Source organism: Hypomesus transpacificus, unplaced genomic scaffold, assembly GCF_021917145.1.
Source record: "Hypomesus transpacificus isolate Combined female unplaced genomic scaffold, fHypTra1 scaffold_31, whole genome shotgun sequence".
NCBI lineage: Eukaryota > Metazoa > Chordata > Actinopteri > Osmeriformes > Osmeridae > Hypomesus > Hypomesus transpacificus.
The window spans coordinates 3,136,491-3,155,444 of record NW_025813837.1 but is presented as its reverse complement, the minus strand read 5'-3'; the positions used below and the strand labels follow the sequence as shown (position 1 = coordinate 3,155,444).

The window sequence follows — 18,954 nt, the reverse complement described above, 5'->3', positions numbered from 1 at the left end:
CATCGATGAGCGAAAATAAACTTTTCTACTGCTCGTCTCAATTTCGTGGGTACCAAACATTGAATACCTTTTGTGCAGAGAAACGGGAAACGCCGGCTTATCAATCAAGCTCACTTGAATATCTGCTTTTCGGATTGGTGGTTTGAACGCGCCCGCGTTGCATTAACCAATAGACCACGTTAGTACTGTCTATCGGGCAGCAACAAAGAATATCAAATAAGTTTCAATGCACGGGAGCAGACAACTAGCTCGTTGGCAAATAATTTGACTTGTGTTTATTGTTTGTTGGTATCAAAACAAAAGTTCCCATATGCCATAAGTTTGATTATTATATACCCTCGGCAATGGATAGACGGTTGGTTATTCACCTTGCACAGTAGTTGAATGAACGCTGGATGGCTAGCTAGCACAACAAGGCAGGTACAGTACATTGAGCTATTGTTAGATAGCAAACAAGTTATATAGCTATCTTATTTTTTTAATTGATACAGTACGTTACACACACTGCTGAGTTGTATCGGTGAATAAGTGTTTGAATGCATTTCATACTGATCTCTGACGTCAATTCGGTGTTCCTGACAGCTGGAGTTGAACGCCATTGTGGGTGCTGATAGAAATGGTACAGTGTTTTTCAAATTACTTTTGTGATGCATCTAGATAACTAACATTAATAACATCAAAACGTTAAATTCTGAGAATGATTAGTAATGCATTGGAGGCACTAACTATCTTAAAACCCTGGTTTATTAGTGGCAATTACGAACGACTGCTAGCTAGCAAGCCAACAATCTGTTGGTGGGAGTTATCTGTCTGCTACAGTCGGGTGCTTTTCATAGCACTCCACCACAACACCCCACGTTTGTAGGCCGTTTTCCTATCAACTAGGACTGTTATCTTTATTCCAGATCCGGATTGCAGCTCTTAATGCAGCTGCGGCTGCTGCTGATGAGACCGAAGACCATTTGAGAAGCAGCAAGAGTCGAACCAAGGAAGCCCAGGTGTGCAAAACTACACGACACTGGAGATTACTTTAACGACACGACAGAGAACTTTCTAAGCTGTGATTGATATAGTAAGCTTGTCAAAGTAGCTGTAACCCTATAGGACACTCAACTTACCAAGACTCTTTACCTCTACAGGAAGCGGAGGCTTTTGCCCTATACCATAAAGCTTTAGATCTTCAGAAGCATGACCAGTTTGAGGAGTCTACTAAGGCCTACCATGAGCTCCTCAAAACCCCTCTTCTCAAAGAGGTATAATGTTCAGACACATCGTTTTGTTTCTAATTGTCATTTCCCATGGACATGAATACTACAGTGCCCCATGAACTCTGCTTACTGCAACATCCTCTTACCCATCAGGCCATGCCGTCGGATAACCAGAAGATTGGTCTCAAACACCCAGGCCTCATGCTTAAGTACTCTACCTTCAAAAACCTGGCGAGTCTGGCTGTGCTGAGGGACGACCTGCAGACCGCCATGGAGTTCTACCTGGAGGTGAGATCATACATCACGTCATGCGGTGCTCAAATGAAACCTAAACGGTTTCAAATCTAAGATAGACCCAAAATGGCACATTGTAAGACCTTCCTAACACGGCCCCTGCGTCTTGCGTGACTCTGTGTCTGTCGACAGGCTGTGATGCTGGATTCCACGGATGTAAACATGTGGTACAAGATCGGCCAGGTGGCCGTGCGGCTTGTGCGTATTCCTCTGGCCCGGCATGCGTTTGAGGAGGGCCTGCACTGTAACCCGGACCACTGGCCCTGTCTGGACAACCTCATCACTGTCCTCTACACCCTCAGTGACTACAGCTGTGAGTCACGCAGCACCTGCGAGCCTCCTTTGTGACATTTTCCATGCCATGATGAGTGCACATCAAGTTCACTCCATGTGTTCATGAGTTGAACAATCTCTTGTCTTCAAACCCACCCCCCTTACCCTTTTTTATTGTTGGTGAAATGTGTGTGTGGTTGTTCCTTGTGTTCAGGCTGTTTGTACTTCATCGGCAAGGCCTTGGAAAAGGATCATTGTTACAGCAAAGGTTTGGTGTTGAAGGAGAAGATCTTCGAGGAGCAACCTTGTCTGAGGAAGGATACCATGCACATATTCATGAAGTGGTGAGTCTGTACTATACTTCCGCCAACTTGTCCATTCGAGCGCCGCTTTGGGAAAAACGGCGGCGTACGTGAAAGCTAACGCGCTCCGTGCCATTCGCAGCAACATGTCCGTCCACTATGTTGAGGTGGATGAAGAGGAGAGCCAGGCTATCATCCAGGAGGCCATGGACCTGCGACGCCACAGGCAGGCTTTCTCGGTCCAGGAGCCCAAGCCAGACCTGGTGCTGGTCCATCCAATCCGCCGCTTCACGTGAGAACCCTAATCCTCTCTGTGTCGATCCATAGAGGAGTCCCTCTTTGAGCCTGTTTTACGTGTCGGATTGCTAACACGAATGCTGAATGTGTTTTCAGTTGGAAGAACATAGGCGAAAGCTTCCTGGCCATGTACAGACACCAGACCACATGCGAGGCGCCTCGTCCCAGTCTGGGCCGCAGGATCGACCTGTCTGAGTACCAGGACCCCAACTGCCTCCAGGGCATCCCCCAGCCCGCCAGTCCGGCCAGCGTGAGCCAGACTGTGCCCAGCAGCAGCCCCTGCTCCTCCCTGCCTCCCCTCCCTGCTCCAGAGCCAGCCACCCTGTCCCAGCCCAGCACCCTGGTCCACATCGCCACCACCCAGGCCACGGTGGAGGTCACCACGACCGCCCCCGCCGACGGTCAGTTCCAAACTTGGGGGTTGAGACCGACGAATGTGTTCAATTTCAGAGTACGTTTTTAGTTTGAATATTAGTTTTTATTTGATTGATTAATTTGAACCTTTTCTGTCACAGCGATGGACACGTCCCTCACAGAGAAGGTGAAGAAAGCCACGAAGAGGAAGAGGGTCGTCGAGGACAGCGGTGAGACGGCAAAGCGGCGCTCTGCTCGGGTCCGAAACACCAAGTGCAAGAAAGAGGAGAAGATTGACTTCCAAGAGCTGCTTTTCAAATTCCTACCCTCCAGGTATTCATGAAACCACAGTGGAGCCGCGCAATTTTGAATAGTTCTTTTCGGTTGGTACGGCATCGGAACTAATCGTACTTGTTCATCTCAGACTCAAGAAGTTCGACCCGGAGGATGATGATGAGAGCCTGAGTAACCTGGAGGCCAGGTGTGACGTCAAGCAGGACTCCCAGTTCCTCAACGGCAGCTGTACACCTCTGGAATCCATAGAATACATGGAATCAGGTGAGCACATATATATATTATTATCACCCTATATGCTAGCACTAGCCCTGCTCTGGCTCTCATTATTGGTGGGGGACGTGTCAATGGTCATTTGACATTAGTAGGGACATGTCCCTATTGTCTACCCCTAAACCTAGGCCTTTGTCCCAGCTAATATTCTGAACACTGTCTTACAAGTGGGACACGGTTTTTTCTCCTGCGCAGAACAACAGGATGTCCACAGCTTCCTGCTCAACAACATGACCAACGGGGGCATACTGGACCTTATGGTGCGCTACCTGAAGGCCGTGTGTCAGAGGTTCTTGGAGGAGTGGCCTCGAGGGCTGGTTGCCGTGGTGCTGGAGGTCTATCAGACCTGGAGGAAGCACAGCAGCGGGGTGCCTAACCCCTTGCTGCGAGACTGCAGCAACCAGCACATCCGGGTAGGAAGCAGGAATACTCCAGTGATCCTGTGTCGCCCTCATTCACCTTAGTCATCCCTGGTCATGTAGTACTTGTGTCCTTCCTACGATGGCTGAAGATCACCTTTCGTCAAAAGTGGGACCCCATTTTTCACAATCGACCTCTTCCCTTTTCTAAACGAGGATGTGTTTGATGCGCAGGAGATGCTGGTGATGAGCTTGTCCTGCATGGAACTGCAGTTGGAGCAGTGGTCACACACAAAAGGCAAAAACGGTACGCGGAAAAACAGCTCAGATATATATCTTTTGGTGGAACGTTCAGATCAGCTTCTGAAACGTTTTCATTTCAACTTCATCCAATCTCTGTGTGGTTACCTCCCAGTGTCTCCCAGAAAGAGTGGCGTAGGTCAGATGGGCGATGCAGGCGTCCCAGACTTCCCTGGGCAGCACTTCCAGGCTGACCTGTCCCAGCTGGCTCTGGGCTCCTCTCAGAGGGACCTGTTTGAGGACAGCTGGCTCCCAGTCGGAGTGCGTGTGTACTGGCTCAAGGCACACTTTCTCACCCTGCAAGTAAGATTTTACATTTAGTCATTTAGCAGACTAGGCAAGTAGGGTGAAGTGCCTTGCCCAGGGGACACAACGTCATTTGGCACGGCCGGGAATCAAACCGGCAACCTTCTAATTAAAAGCCCGATTCCCTAATCGCTCAGCAATCAGTTTATTTGTTGTTTTACTGATTCAGTATCAACACCAAAATAATTGATCGCCACTGAATTTCGTTGTTGGTTTCATTTTCTAGGGTGACATGGAGCTGGCGCTGGAGAACTACGACATGTGTGCAGGGCTGTTGCAGAGCCAGCCCAAATCCCCAGAGGGAAAGGAGTACACCATCTACCTGCCCAACCTGAAGGTGGACGGGTCCATCTCCCTGGAGGAGGTGGGGATCTGCATGACCCACATACACACCGCCGTCGGGGATGCAGGAGGTAGCAATAGTGCTCCCATGGGGTGGTTCTCATCTGAAACTCTTCTCTCTTTCTCTCCCTCTGTCTGTCTGTGTTTCTCTCTCTGTCTCTCCCTCTGTCTGTCTGTGTCTCTGTGTCTCTCTCTCTGTCTCTCTCTCTGTCTCTCTCTCTCCCCTCTCTCTCTCTCTCTCTCTCTCTTAGATTGCCAAGAAACTGAAGTCTTTGGAGCGCTGCCAGTCTCTGGAGGAGATCCAGCGGCTCCACGAGACGGGAGACCACCAGGCGGTGGTGCGCCTGCTGCAGGCCACGCTTCCCTACGGAGGCTCCGGCCGGGGCAAGCCTCCGGACTTCGTCAGCTCCGCCCCCGAAAGGCCCGCCCAGCTGCTGCTGCTGCAGGTCAGGCCCGCGCCTCTTATCAACCGCATGGCTCAATTTGGATGGGGATGACGTTGTTTTTTTTTCCCTTCTCCTCCTTTCGCCCTAGAACTCTCTGCTGAAGCTGAAGGACTACCAGCAGTGCCTGGAGAGCACCGAAGTGGCCCTGAACGAGGCCCTGCAGCAGCTAAACTCGACGTCGGGCAGCTCCTCTCCCTCGCTGAAGGAGGAGTGGGTGTCCACCATCACCCAGCTGTTGGGGGGGATCAGGCTGTGCTTCTCAGAGGAGCCGCAGCTGCTGAGCAGCGTGCCTCGCTGCTCCAGCATGGCCCGCCTCGCCAACAACCTCATCCAGGTCAGACGCAGCCCCTTCAGTGAAGGCTTAGTGGTGCTCAGGGCACTTGAGGGCAGATTGAGGTCCCAGGTTCAAATCTCCCACCTCCTGTATGTTGCTTTGGATGGTCTGCTCAACGAAGACAATTAAACATCTTTGTGGTTTACGTAACATTGGATTTTTTCTGTTTTGTTCTTCCTCTCCTCCAGCTGATTGACCTCAGCATGGCCATCCCGGACGATCCCAAGGAGCCTCATTTCTCCTCGGTCGTCCCCTGGGTCCTACTGCACCACATCATCAAGCACGAGGAGGCGGCCTTCGACTGCATGCTCCGCCAGCACATGGCCGTAGGGGACGAGGAAGGCATGTCCAGTCCCCTTCCACCTTCCCTCTCCTCCCCCTCCCCCCTGTCCCTGTTCACATCCACCATCTCGGTGTTTGACCTTTGACCTCTCCCCATCCCAGATGACTCGGACATGCCCATGCTGCCCTCGTCGCTGATGCTGCTGAACACGGCTCACGAGTACCTGGGCCGGCGCTCCTGGTGCTGCAACTCTGACGGAGCCCTCCTCAAGTTCTATGTGAGTGTGTGAACGACAGTCCCTTCTGACCCCCCCCCCCCCCTCCAGTTTAGACTGGGATCAAACTGACTGGTGTGGGCGACGGGGACAGTTTTCATTTCGTTAATTATTACACTTGATTTTCGATTGGGTGCGGTCGAGATCCACAGTTCGCAGTTTGTTGAAGTAGACCGTTTAGCCTCTCGTGTGTGTGTATATGCGTGTGCGTTCCACCATCCAGGTGGAGGTCCTGGAGAAGGAGCTGGCTGCTTCCAGCAGGCTGGACTCCCACCCCTACAAGGAGGAGTTAGAGATGGCCCTGGAGCAGTGCTTCTTCTGCCTCTACGCCTACCCCAGCAAGAAGAGCAAGGCCCGCTACCTAGAGGAGCACTCGGCCCAGCAGGTCACACTTACATTACATTTAGTCATTTAGCAGACGCTCTTATCCAGAGCGACTTACAGTAAGTACAGGGACATTCCCCCCCGAGGCAAGTAGGGTGAAGTGCCTTGCCCAAGGGACACAACGTCATTTGGCTCGGCCGGGAATCTAACTGGCGACCTTCTGATTACTAGCCCGATTCTCCACCTTTCCTGCTCTATAGATCACACATCAAGCCCTGGTCATCTTAGTGACACTGCTGTTCAGGCAAGGCTGTTGTTGAATGTGTCCCGGGAAAGCCGTCGTATTAATAATACTATAAGTATTTAGTAGTATTTTAGACATATCTCCTGTAAGTGTTTCTGGGGTATTCTTGTTAGAGAAATGTGTGTGTGGTGCAGGAAGCCACTAGGGGACTATCTAAGCACATCTGATTCTCGGGACTGTCGGTTGGTAGCGACACAGTGATGTGCAGTAATGGGCAGAAAGAGAGAAAGAAAGAGTGCAGAGTCCAGGTTAATTTACTAATGGTGTCAGCCCACCTTCTAATTACTGGCTAGTCAGCAAAGTCACAAGACTTCGGGTTGCTGTGAAACAAGTCAATATATGCAAGCAATTGATTCACTTTCAGGGAGCCTAAATTTGATTAATGGTCTCTGCCTCTGCATAAACACTGCCTAAAGATCAGGTTCTGCTTGTAGTGCTGAATCCTGCAGGCCTGGGTCCTTCTGTGAAACATGTTTGTACATGTTATTCCATCAAAAAAAAGATCATATATGGATAATAAAACATACATACATTACAAACGTGTGTCTCATACAACGTGAATGAATCAGACCCTGCGGTGGGGGCTGCCTCTTAGCATCGTACTGTCTACCACCTCATCAGCTACCGCACTCTAGTCGTTGCTCAGGTACCCTCCGGCCTGCTCAACCAGCCGTAACTTAATTCCCCCCCCCATGTGACCCGCAGGTGGAGCTGCAGTGGGGAAACGCCCTCTTCATGTTCCAGTACTTCAAGCCCAAGACCCTGCCGGAGTTCGACAGCTACAAGACGAGCACGGTGTCGGCCGACCTGGCCAACCTGCTGCGACGCTTCTCCGGCATCGTGCCCTGCGGCGACGCCCCCTCCCTCAGCATGGACGAGGTGGCGGCCTACATCGAGGGGGTCGGCGATAAGGTCAACTCCGGGCAAGAGAGCCGTTCATGACTCACACACACCTCAGACTAATGGCCGTGTTGTGTGTGTGTGTGACAGCCAGGGTCTGGTCTCCTGGCGACTCTGAGCTGTTTGTCAGACTGGGAACAGCGGGTTCACCGCCAACTGTATTTATTTGATTCAAACGCGTCGTACTAAAAGTAGAAAGTACATCAGGAAAACTAAGGAAGAAGTGCGTAGTTCTAGGGGTATTTCGGTGGTTAGAGTCAAGGTACGGTGTTGGTATTGAGACACGTTGAGGTAGAGAGTGCAGGGGTTCAGATCACGGAGGGTGTGTTCAGGTGCTGATGCCCGGCTGGTTGGGCTCCCCAGGTGCCTGCTCTCCCCGAGGGAGGCTCTCCTGCTCCCCCCATCGTGGATGAGATCTATTACCTCCTGGGGGATTACCACTTCAAGAACAAGGAGCAGTCCAAAGCCATCAAGTTCTACATGCATGACATCTGTGTGTGTCCAAACAGGTCAGCATTTGGTCGTGAACTACTTTGACGAATAACTTTGACAACACATTCATATTATTTACACTTTTCCCAGCGTTAGAGAGCTCACAGGTAGGAAAGAAGGGGTTGTGGGGGCTGGGTGTCCAGAACCTTTGCTGACCGGTTACTGATTGTGTGTGTGTGTCTGTGTGGTGTGTGTGTGTGTGTGTGCAGGTTTGACTCGTGGGCGGGCATGGCTCTGGCCAGGGCCAGCCGCATCCAGGACAAGCTGAACTCCAACGAGCTGAAGAGCGACGGGCCCATATGGAAGCACTCCCTGGCCGTGCTCAACTGCTTCAAGAGGGCCCTGGAGATCGACGCCTCCAACCTGTCCCTGTGGATCGAGTACGGCACCATGTCCTACGCCCTGCACTCCTTCGCCTCGCGCCAGCTCAAGCAGTGGAGGAGCGAGCTGCCCCCAGAGGTGGTGAAGCAGGTGCAGTGGACGCTCCCCCTCCCCGGACCGCCTCACCCAGTCTCTTAGTGCAGCACGACTCGTGCTCGGTTTCCACCTCTGCACGCTAAACAGATGTCCCATCCTGTTACTCCTGGTCGTGTGACGTGTGAATTGACCGTTTGCTGAATTTCGATGTGTTCTCTGGATGCAAATAACAGCTGACAGTTGTGGATTAATGTGTGTGTTTGTGTGCGCGGGGGGGGTTCTAGATGACGGAGAGGAGAGACTCCATGCTGGAGACGTCGTCCCAGTGCTTCCAGGGAGCGTCTCGTTGCGAAGGGGACAGTGACGAGGAGGAGTGGCTCATACACTACATGCTGGGGAAGATCGCGGAGAAACGCAAGCAGCCGCCACGAGAATACCTGCATCTCTACAAGCGGGTAGGCTTCCACGCCTCTCTGCGTCTGGGCCCGCCTCGGAGAAGCGGAGGTAGATGAGGAGAGGCAGGGGCAGGGGGAGGCCTGGGGCTCTGGGCAGGGGTCGCTGGGAGGGGGAGGGCGGCTGCGGAAAGAGGAGACGGCTCCGTGTGTCTGTCCTCTCCTCTCCGCCTCGGGCACGGCCTGATCTGGCCCTGCCTGTCAGCTGGCCCTGGGCTAATCCCTTCTCCACCCTGCCCTCACCTCTTTTATTTATTAGACACTGTTCATAAGAATGTGCACTCGCAGAGTAATAGGATTATTTGTGGAGAAAAGAAGATTTAGAGTCATAAAGGTTAGACTGCTAGCAAACGGGTCAAGAGGAGCAGAACTAAAAAGGCCAATGTACTGGTGCCTTGGCAAATACAATCTCTTTTCTCTCTGTCTTCCTCGCTGTGTCTTTCTCTTCACAGGCAGCACATTACTTGCATGAGGAGGCAGCCAGATACCCACGCAAAATACACTATCACAACCCACCAGACCTGGCAATGGAAGCCCTGGAGGTACAGTACATCACAACAGCCTGAAGGTGTCCTGGGCTGAACCACACACTAGAACTAGGACACACCAGTACACTACCACTAGTACACACTGACGCTAATACACACCAGTACACTAGTACACACTGACGCTAATACACACCAGTACACTACTACTAGTACACACTGACGCTAATACACACCAGTACACTAGTACACACTGACGCTAATACACACTAGTACACTAGTACACACTGACGCTAATACACACCAGTACACTACCACTAGTACACACTGACGCTAATACACACCAGTACACTAGTACACACTGACGCTAATACACACCAGTACACTAGTACACACTGACGCTAATACACACCAGTACACTTGAACTAGTACTGGTACACACTGGCACTAATACACACCAGTACACTTGTACGCACTGACGCTAACACACACTAGTACGCACTGACGCTACCAGTACACACTAGCACTAGCACACATTGGCACTAATACACACCAGTACAAACCCTGGAACGCTAGTAGCAGAGGACTGTACAGGCACTTAGCTCGCCAGATGGCTGTGATGATGTCAGCGTGTTGCACTTGAAGGAGCGTAAACACCCCCCCCCCTTGCTCTGTCTGCGAGCAGCTCCACTTCCGCCTGGGCGCCTCCATCCTCAAGCTGCTGGAGGCGGGCGAGGGCGAGGCCGACCTGGAGCACGAGCTGCTGTTCACCCTGCTGGCCGAGGCCGCCGCCGGCCCCTTTGCCCGGGGAGCGGAGAAGAGCATGCCCAAGTCCCAGGAGAAGTGAGCTACGTAGCCCCAAGGCTAACCAAGGCTAACCAAGGCTAACCAAGGCTAACTGGGGGGGGATATGTCGCACTTTACTTTAGAGTTTTAGTTTGAAATTACTTTTGAGGAACGTGAAGTGTCCAAACTGTCTCCGGTCTGTGTCACCCCCCCCCCCCCCCCCCACCAGGGAGAAGCCCCCCTCCATGATGGACGAGGACTCGCACGGTTCCTCCGTGTGCGCGGCGGCGGGGGCAGGCTGTCACGGCGGCGCCCCCCCGCCCCCCTCCAGCGCCCCAGGTCTGACATCCCCGCCTTACACGGCCACACCGGTCGACCATGATTACGCCAAACGTAAAACCCTGCGACGCAAGCAGCAGACGTGGCAGCAGCAGCAGCAGCAGGAGCATAAGGAGCAGCAGGCTGATGGTACAGTCCCCCAGTCCCGGACCCTGTGCCCTGGGGAGCGGCCTGCTCTCACCCAGGACAGAGGTCCCCACCGGGGGGTGGTTGGTGGGGGTTGTGTGAGAGGTGGGGGGGTGGTGGTGGGGGTCGGGAAGCTAATCACCATGCTAATGGGTCTGATTCCGGTAATTACCTCACAAACACCCGGGTGCTTGGGATGTGGTAAAATGGGCAATATGGCTACTGCTGGTTTCTCTCAAGGGCATGCCTGTGTGTTGGCGGCGGGTGAGGGGTGAAGGGGGGGGGTGGTGGGGAAATGACAGTGTTTAAGAGTTGAGAGGTATGAGGGCAGAGAGCGTTTTGACCTCTGTGTGTGTTGGGTGTTGTCGTTGCAGTAGATCCAGATGTCTGCTCCTGTTTCCGCCCTCCTTCAGCCCTCTCCTCTAAGCCTCCGTCTCCCCTTCTGGTGTTAACACCATCGTGTTGGACTTACCAGATCATCTAGCCTTAACTCAGCCTAGAGCCTTTTCCTCATTTGTTTTGGATTGAGTTTGTCTGGGGTTTTTCCATCTGTGATTTTCATATTACAGCGTCTTTTGCTTTATTTAAAAAAAGAAGCCTTTTTAAGAAAGGCTCAGACCCCCAAAGCCATTTATATTTGATTGTTCTCTCTCTCTCTCTGTCTCTCTCTCTCTGTTCAGATGTTGATAGGAGTGTAGTTAGGCATAATGGATCTTCCTCATGAACATCTTCATGTCCTTGTTCCTTGTTATGCATACTAGGCATAGTCAGTCGTGCTTGCGTGCGTAGATATACATAATGAATCGTTTGAACCACTAATGGTCAGACACAGTCCAATCTCAGTTTGCATCTCAATCTGCAGTGGTTTTGGAAGTTACTTGACAAAAACCACTAAGCAGAATTGCACTGTGTAGCCTTCAGTCATTTTCCTAGCATCCAGACTGAGCCTTCATTGAAATTATACTCATAGTCTGTAGTGTTGCAAAGAAATCAAGGGGGGGGGGGGGGACACATTTCCAGAGCAACAAGGCAGATTGAATGCCATCATAAATACAAAAACATTTGAACGTTGAGCACAAATTCAATGCTAAATCAAATTGGCACAAAATGCTAAAGCGCTAAATGCTAACAACAACAACAGCCTGCTGTGTTTTGAATTCCCCTCGACGTTCCCGTTTAGCTTCCACGCCTGGACGCTGCAGCCATATTGCCCATGTTGCCAGTTTTTCTGTCACCCTTTCCAGATTCCTACCTACCTACCTGCCTACCTGCCTACCTGCCTGCTTCCTCTGCCTGCTTGCTTCTGCCACCTGCTTTGTCATTTACAATGTGCATGTCGAGCCCTCAGGGGGTGAACCGTCTCCACGGGTGGACTGCCCCGGGCCTCTCCCAGAGCACCGGCTGCCATGCGGTGCTACTCGGGACGTAGGCCGCTCTTTTGGCTTGGGGGATTTTGAAGTTGGGTCAGATTTTTTTGGGGTGGGGGTGGGGGGGGGGGGTGTTCTGCACACATAACACGCTAGAATGTTCCTTAACGAGGGATGATAACTCGGCATTGCATATGGTGTTCAATTGATGTTGTGTGATGCATTGTCATGAGGAGTGTGCTTGCCCCCCTCCCTCCTCCCCCCCCCCCCCCCTCACCCCCCCTCGTTGGCACACGTCCGCGGATGCTGATGGCAGAAAAAGACCACCATGTGCAGGTTTGCCAGAGGGGGGGGGGGGGGGGGTTTGGCCCCCCCTGGCGCGAGGCCAGAGGTGCTTCGTGGTGATGGGAGACTGTTAAGACACTGATCCTTAGGGGGAAGAGGAAACCACTGCACTTCATTGTGGTGCAAGATTCATGTTTAAGAACGCACAACATTGTTTAAAGTCCCCTTCCAATATCTTCAACAGCCTCACCAGAGCTTGACCACGATTACTGCCTCCCTCCAAAGTGCCTGACATCCCTGAATGGTACTGCCCATGAACCACCCACCATGTGTGTTGGTACAGTCCACTCAAAACACTACAGTTCTACAAACCAATAGGACTAGATCTTAACTGCTACATATTTTGGTTACACACTTGATAAGTTCACAGGAATTCCTAGGAAGTGTCACAATTTCTCCGGGTAATTTAATTGACACTGATTCTATCTGATGTCATCTGAAATGCACAACCTCAGTGGTTGTCTTTGTAGATCAGCGATCTTCCAAGCGAGTTGACCGTCAGCCTATCGCCCTCCTTGTAAACATGTTAATCTCTGCCCTCTGCTAAAGACGTCAGGTCAGGGGGTGCCAATGAAGGGGAAAGCTGGTTATCATTTTGGATGTTTCAGGCAGCGACAAAAAAAACAACACTTTTGCTTAAAACACGACCGACCCTGTGTGTCGTTTACAAGAATCCCCAAACAGTATCACCGCCTGGAAGATGTTCCTAAGTAACCCCGGGGGAGGGAGGGCTGGTGTGGCTGGCCACGGGAGTCTGTGTGGCCGGCACCCCCCACCAGGCAGCAGTGGGACGTGACGTGTGTGTGTGTGTGTGACCACCAGAGCGCAGTCAGGACAGCGAAGTGGTGATGCTGTCTGACTCCAACTCCACCCAGGATCCCTTCACGGACCCCGCCAGCTCCCAGGACAGCAGCCACAAGCTGGCGTCCGGCAAGGGAAGCACGTCGTCCTCCGAGAACATCACGCCCGTCAAGCTGACCCAGCCCTCCGCCGAAGACGCAGGTACACGAGCCGTCATTGGTTGCCTTGTATCGTACCGGTTGCGACCTTTTAGCCGCTGCCTTCCTGGGTGTACTTTTTGCTGCTTTCGCGGCGTGTTTTGTCCCCCCTGTTGTTGTAACCATAGATATACCATTCTGAGGCTACATCCCATCAACCGTGGTCCTCAGGGAGCCCCTGTCCCGCACATTTTAGATGTTTCCCCTGCTCCAACACACCTGATTCAAACGAATGGGTCGTGATGTAGTTATGCGGAAAGCCTGTTAACGACCATTCATTTGAATCAGGTGTGTTGGAGCAGGGAAACATCTGAAACGTGCAGGACAGGGGGTTCCTGAGGACCAGGGTTGAAGACCTCTGCTGTAGAATACACCTGAAAGGATAACTGCGAAACCGAAACGTATGTAAACGCAAACCTCATTCTCCAGGCTCTCCTGGGGACCAGCACACGGGGCGAGGCCCCGCGGCCCCGCAGCAGGACAAGGGTATCCAGGAAGTCCCCGACGCGTCGTCAGGGACCCCTCCTGACACCCCCCTCCCCAAGCCCCCAGCGGACCCCGGCCCCGTCCCCGTCACGCCCCCCAAGACGGCCGCCGGGCCCCTGGGCACCCCCCAGACCCCCGTCAGCGAGGGCAAGAAGAGGGCGGAGCCCCCCCCCGAGGTGTTGATGGTGGAAGTCCCCAGGATCCTGCCCGCGGAGCGCGGGGAGCAGCGGAGGATGCTGGTGGAGATGTGCGCCGACACCCTGTTCCTCTGCCTCGGACGCTTCCCCCAGCACTACAAGAGCCTGTACCGCCTGGCCTTCTTCCATGCCAACAGCAAGACGCACCAGGTCAGTCCAGGCCCGCGGCCCCGCCCCCTTTCTCCTTCTCCTTCAGACCCGCTCGCGTACACCTAGCGCTCTTCGCGGAACTACTCACCCTTTACACCTGCTGCTATACACACACCCATCATCAGTGTTTCCTGTTATTATTTCTGACATTTCATGTAGAGTACTGCCTGGTGGGTAGGGGGGCTGTTTTTCATGTAAATAGGCTATGTTTTAAATGTGAGTTTCTCACACCCTAACCCAGAGCAGTTGGCTGACCCCCTTAGTGGAGAGGCATGACTACGACTGTGCTGATGTGTGTAGGTGAGAGAGTGAGACAGAGAGAGAGAGAGAGAGAGAGTGAGACACAGAGAGAGAGAGTGAGACACAGAGAAAGAGAAAGAGAGAGAAAGACACACAGAGAGACAGAATGTCCTGGAGAGTTCTCGGTGCCTGGAGTAGACTGTGCTCTCTGCTCTGCTACAGGAGGTGAGAAAGCAGCAGAGCGAGGGTGGGAGCTTGTTAGTATGTGAGCTGGTGAGAATATCGAGTATTTTGCGTGTGCGTGTGGCCAACACGGCTCTTTGGGCATAGGTGTGTGTGTGTGTGTGTGTGGTGGGGGGGGGGGGGGGAAGGAAGGTACAAAGCTCTTTAGGCAGAGGTGTGTGTGTGTGTGGGGGAGGCAGCTACCGCAGTGTTCCCGTGTGTCTGCCAGGTCTGGCTGAGGGAGCCTGCGTACTGTAGTGGCATCCTCCTGTCAGCATTCTGCTGCTCGCTCACTGTTCAGGGATGCTGGCTTGGAGAGGGCCTTAGCGTGTGGCTGTCCGAGAGCCCTCCAGCCCTTCGTTTAGGAGGGGTTAGGCCTTGTTATGGAAGAAGCCAACCCTGGCAGTCGCCTTGACGCACTGGTACAAATGGGGAAATGTATCCTGAGAAAAGACCAGAAGCTTCTAAGTGCAGGATGAAACCTGGGAGGTAAGGCCTCCAAGTTTGTTTCTGTGTTTTTCCTGGGCACGAACGCAAGGACGTTATTGAGTTGGCCAATCGGGTTGATGCCGTGTTGTGTCAGAACAGTGGCTGCATTGTCAGGAGACCAGGGAAACTCCCATTGCAGATGAATAAGTAATGAGGCCATTTCTGTATCATGTGTCAGTCTATTGTGAATGGTTCATCCATCTGCATGACTGCAGGGTGATGGTCCTTTACATAAGGCCCTAACCCCTGGAGCCCTCTCCGGACCAGGGTGGTTATCAGCCAGTCATTCCTGGCAGGAGAGCCAGGGATCTTGTATCATTGGGTGCAAGTTGACAGGCTTTGTAAACAAAGCGGGGTGAGAGACGGTGCTTGCAGAGCAGAGGGAGTGGCCTCTGTTTGGTGGCATTCATAATCTAGCATGCCGCCAACAGGGTTTCATTCTCCCCACTGTCATGGGTTTAGAACATGTCGTTTATTTAATTTAGTCCCCCCCCCCTCTCCCCCCCCCCCCCCCCCTCCCCCAACCTTAAGACCTATAGGTGTAGACGTCAGGTGGTCTGTCTATATGACTGCTCTGTGTAGGAGAAAGGAATGCGTGCTTTGCAAAGCTAAGCTGCTGTTGTCAGGCAACATTTAGTTAGTTAGCATGTAGCCTGTTTTCATCTCTTGATTTGCTACTGGATTCACTCCAGTCACACTATCGTAGTAATCACCAACCCGCGTATTTCAGCCTTGAAAGGAAATTACCTTTTTTTTCTTCTCAGTTTCGGTTGGCCTGTGGTTAGTCTGTTCCTGTTCTGTAGCTCAGGGGCATTCCCTTGTTTTCCCCGACACCATATTCTAATATAGACATACAATAATACTTTTTTCTTCCCCCTCCACAGAATCTGCAGTGGGCACGAGATGTGTTGCTAGGAAGCAGTGTCCCATGGCAACAACTGAAGCACATGCCAGCACAAGGACTTTTCTGTGAGAGGAACAAGACCAACCTGTTCAACGTAAGTCCCCCCCAGTTCCCTGAGCCAGTTCTCCTGTCACAGCCAGGCTGCAGGGGTCGTGGGTTCCTCCTCCTCTTCTCTCAAACCACAGCATGTGCTCATGGATTTCTTACACGGAGAATTAGTAGATGATTCAATCTCAGGGCACCAATAATGCAAATTTATAGAAGTTAGATGTTTTTCTTTCTAGAAGGAATCCCCTCCCCTTTCAGGGCTATTTCCAGATCAGTATTCCCTGAGATTAATTTGATACACTGTCATTATTTTATTGCTGCCTAATTGATAAGCGCTACGCAGCGATCTCATGAAAGCAGAAGCATTCTATACAGGCTCTTCCTGTATTGTTTGACGAGGCCTCTGCAGGCTGCAGGAGATTAGTGTGTGTGTGTGTGTGTGTGGGCCCTGTATATTACACATTTCCCTTCTTTGACATTTCCTCCCGTGAAATCCAAACGGAATCCGATCCCGTTAATAGATTTCATTATGTTCACGAAAAGGGGAAAGCCCTCGGTTTTGTCTCCCCATGTCTCCCCCCGGGGGAGCCTGTCGTAAAAGAAGGGCCAGGCGATTCATCTTCCCGTCGAGTCGTGGAGGTTGGTCTTGCCTGTTTGGGGCCGTGTCGTGTGGGTTGTGTGGGTGGAAGCTGCCTACTGACCCCGCTCCAGAAGGCTGCTGGGAACAGCTTGTATGCGAGGCTCCGTGTTGAGGCTGGACCGGCGCTCGGCAGTGGCCCCGCTCCCACTGGGCCCTCGCAGAGCCCCCTTATGGAACCAAACCTGCCGCCTGGGTTCAGCCAACTGTCGGGGCTTTGCTGTCACGGGCGAAGGAATCAGGGAATCTGGCTTCCGCGGAGGGGGGGGGGGGCACAACAAACAACGTCTCTGGTTTATGCAACAACAAAAAAAAACTTTTGTTGACGGCGCGCTAGTCTGGAGCGCCATGTGTCTGGTTTGGATGCTTCTGGGGCCCCTCTGCGGTCAGAACTACAAGTTGTTAGCGGTGATGTAGTCCTGCTGTATAGCATATTCATTCGGCAGATGCGTTTACCCACAGCAGCATACTGGCAGCAGATGAGTGACCTCGTTATCAGCTGTGAAAATGCTGAACCGTGGCTCTGTGGGACGGGTCGACATCCCTGGAGGATCGTGTGTGGGCCCACAGGGGCAGTCGGTGTCACCAAGCCTCTAATGGGTGTTCCTCTCCTGGGCGGGGCATCCTCATCGAGTGCCTGCTCGCTGTGGGTCACTCAGTCCTGTATGTCCTGTACAGTATGTGGGTCATGGTGCCCTAGTTTATTTTCCTCCTGGTTTCTTTGGCTAGGTTATATCAACTGGGCACACATAAAGCATAACCAACCTAACCTATATTCTGCTGCTTTCGACGTGTTCCAGTTCACTTGAGGCCGAGTTGCATAATTTATTGTGGTGATTGGTGCCAATGTTTTGTGGAGGGGGTGCCCTCAGTCAAACTGACCAACAGATTCAACCATAGCTCTTGGTTTCCCCTGCTTCGGCCTTATACATTGAGGAATATGTACCATTTTCAGTTTATTATTATTTGTAAACGTGTTAATGCAAAATATTTGTAAAGAGAGATTTGTCCTGCTACAAGCAGTACTCCTTGTATTTTTGTATCGGTGCTTGTCGCAAACACTGACCAAACAAGGCAGGATGGTATCTGTAGTTTTAAGTATTGTGTCAGGACATTTTGAGTGCTGGCGGGTGTTGCTCTACAATTCAGGCAGGGTTGAACTTGGATCCAGTTTCTCACAGAAGCCAGTGTGAGTGATGCCAGCCAGGCCTCCCGCCTGCACCTGTAGCAGGGCAGTCTACCTGCCCCTGTAGCAGGGCTGTCCTCTACCTGCCCCTGTAGCAGGGCTGTCCTCTACCTGCCTCTGTAGCAGGGCTGTCCTCTACCTGCCCCTGTAGCAGGGCTGTCCTCTACCTGCCTCTGTAGCAGGGCTGTCCTCTACCTGCCCCTGTAGCAGGGCTGTCTGCCTGCCCCTGTAGCAGGGCTGTCCTCTACCTGCCTCTGTAGCAGGGCTGTCCTCTACCTGCCTCTGTAGCAGGGCTGTTCTCTACCTGCCCCTGTAGCAGGGCTGTCCTCTACCTGCCTCTGTAGCAGGGCTGTCCTCTACCTGCCTCTGTAGCAGGGCTGTCCTCTACCTGCCTCTGTAGCAGGGCTGTCCTCTACCTGCCTCTGTAGCAGGGCTGTTCTCTACCTGCCCCTGTAGCAGGGCTGTCCTCTACCTGCCTCTGTAGCAGGGCTGTTCTCTACCTGCCCCTGTAGCAGGGCTGTCTGCCTGCCCCTGTAGCAGGGCTGTCATCGTCTCCTCCTGCACACAGGCACAGCAGGCTCGCTCAGGCACAGTGTTGCCCCCACACACATATGTGCTTACATATTCCTCCACCCACGCACACACGCACACGGCTGCATGCTCCGGAGGAAAACCGGCTCTTCTGTCAGACATTCAAGCCATTTCTTTTGTATTTGTATTTCATATTTGACTTGTTTTGTGTATGTGTTGTGTTGATTTATGGCTTTTGCTACTCTGACTGTACAGCACTTTGGTCAACGGTCCTTTAAATGGACTCTATAAATAGACTTGACTAGAATTGAATAACATCCAAAACCAATCGGAAACATCATATGTTGAGAGCATGCTTACTGTAATAGCCTGCAACGTGAGTAATACTACTATTCATCCACTGGTAAGGGACTTGTTTTGCTTTGTTCATCTGTTTCAGCCCAACGTAGTTACTTTTTAACTTGACATCCTTTTTTTTTTCTTTTCTTTTTTTGTTGTTGCGGTAGACCAGAAGATTCTGGTGTTTCTCTGCCTTGTAGTGAAGAGTACAGACAGCCTGTGAGGTGTTTTCAGCTGAGCGTGTAGGAGGA

General features: G+C 52.2%; 1 protein-coding gene across 1 annotated transcript in view; it reads left to right on the top strand.

Moving 5' to 3' along the window:
• Positions 1 to 48: 48 nt before the first annotated feature.
• cabin1 (calcineurin binding protein 1) overlaps positions 49 to 18,954 on the top strand; it is a 20,441-nt gene continuing 1,535 nt past the window's right edge. The window contains exons 1-31 of the mRNA XM_047015639.1: positions 49 to 420; positions 583 to 619; positions 906 to 998; positions 1,140 to 1,253; positions 1,362 to 1,496; positions 1,635 to 1,815; positions 1,990 to 2,119; positions 2,220 to 2,369; positions 2,471 to 2,775; positions 2,890 to 3,061; positions 3,153 to 3,286; positions 3,491 to 3,708; positions 3,889 to 3,961; positions 4,070 to 4,257; positions 4,487 to 4,624; positions 4,854 to 5,048; positions 5,137 to 5,382; positions 5,571 to 5,724; positions 5,827 to 5,942; positions 6,163 to 6,324; positions 7,273 to 7,479; positions 7,831 to 7,976; positions 8,169 to 8,430; positions 8,661 to 8,831; positions 9,281 to 9,370; positions 9,999 to 10,156; positions 10,329 to 10,567; positions 12,461 to 12,520; positions 13,099 to 13,278; positions 13,704 to 14,107; positions 15,943 to 16,180. Of these exons, the coding sequence (XP_046871595.1) occupies positions 617 to 619; positions 906 to 998; positions 1,140 to 1,253; positions 1,362 to 1,496; positions 1,635 to 1,815; positions 1,990 to 2,119; positions 2,220 to 2,369; positions 2,471 to 2,775; positions 2,890 to 3,061; positions 3,153 to 3,286; positions 3,491 to 3,708; positions 3,889 to 3,961; positions 4,070 to 4,257; positions 4,487 to 4,624; positions 4,854 to 5,048; positions 5,137 to 5,382; positions 5,571 to 5,724; positions 5,827 to 5,942; positions 6,163 to 6,324; positions 7,273 to 7,479; positions 7,831 to 7,976; positions 8,169 to 8,430; positions 8,661 to 8,831; positions 9,281 to 9,370; positions 9,999 to 10,156; positions 10,329 to 10,567; positions 12,461 to 12,520; positions 13,099 to 13,278; positions 13,704 to 14,107; positions 15,943 to 16,180 (5,062 nt within the window). The 5' untranslated portion in view covers positions 49 to 420; positions 583 to 616. The remainder of the gene's footprint in view (positions 421 to 582; positions 620 to 905; positions 999 to 1,139; positions 1,254 to 1,361; positions 1,497 to 1,634; positions 1,816 to 1,989; positions 2,120 to 2,219; positions 2,370 to 2,470; positions 2,776 to 2,889; positions 3,062 to 3,152; positions 3,287 to 3,490; positions 3,709 to 3,888; positions 3,962 to 4,069; positions 4,258 to 4,486; positions 4,625 to 4,853; positions 5,049 to 5,136; positions 5,383 to 5,570; positions 5,725 to 5,826; positions 5,943 to 6,162; positions 6,325 to 7,272; positions 7,480 to 7,830; positions 7,977 to 8,168; positions 8,431 to 8,660; positions 8,832 to 9,280; positions 9,371 to 9,998; positions 10,157 to 10,328; positions 10,568 to 12,460; positions 12,521 to 13,098; positions 13,279 to 13,703; positions 14,108 to 15,942; positions 16,181 to 18,954) is intronic.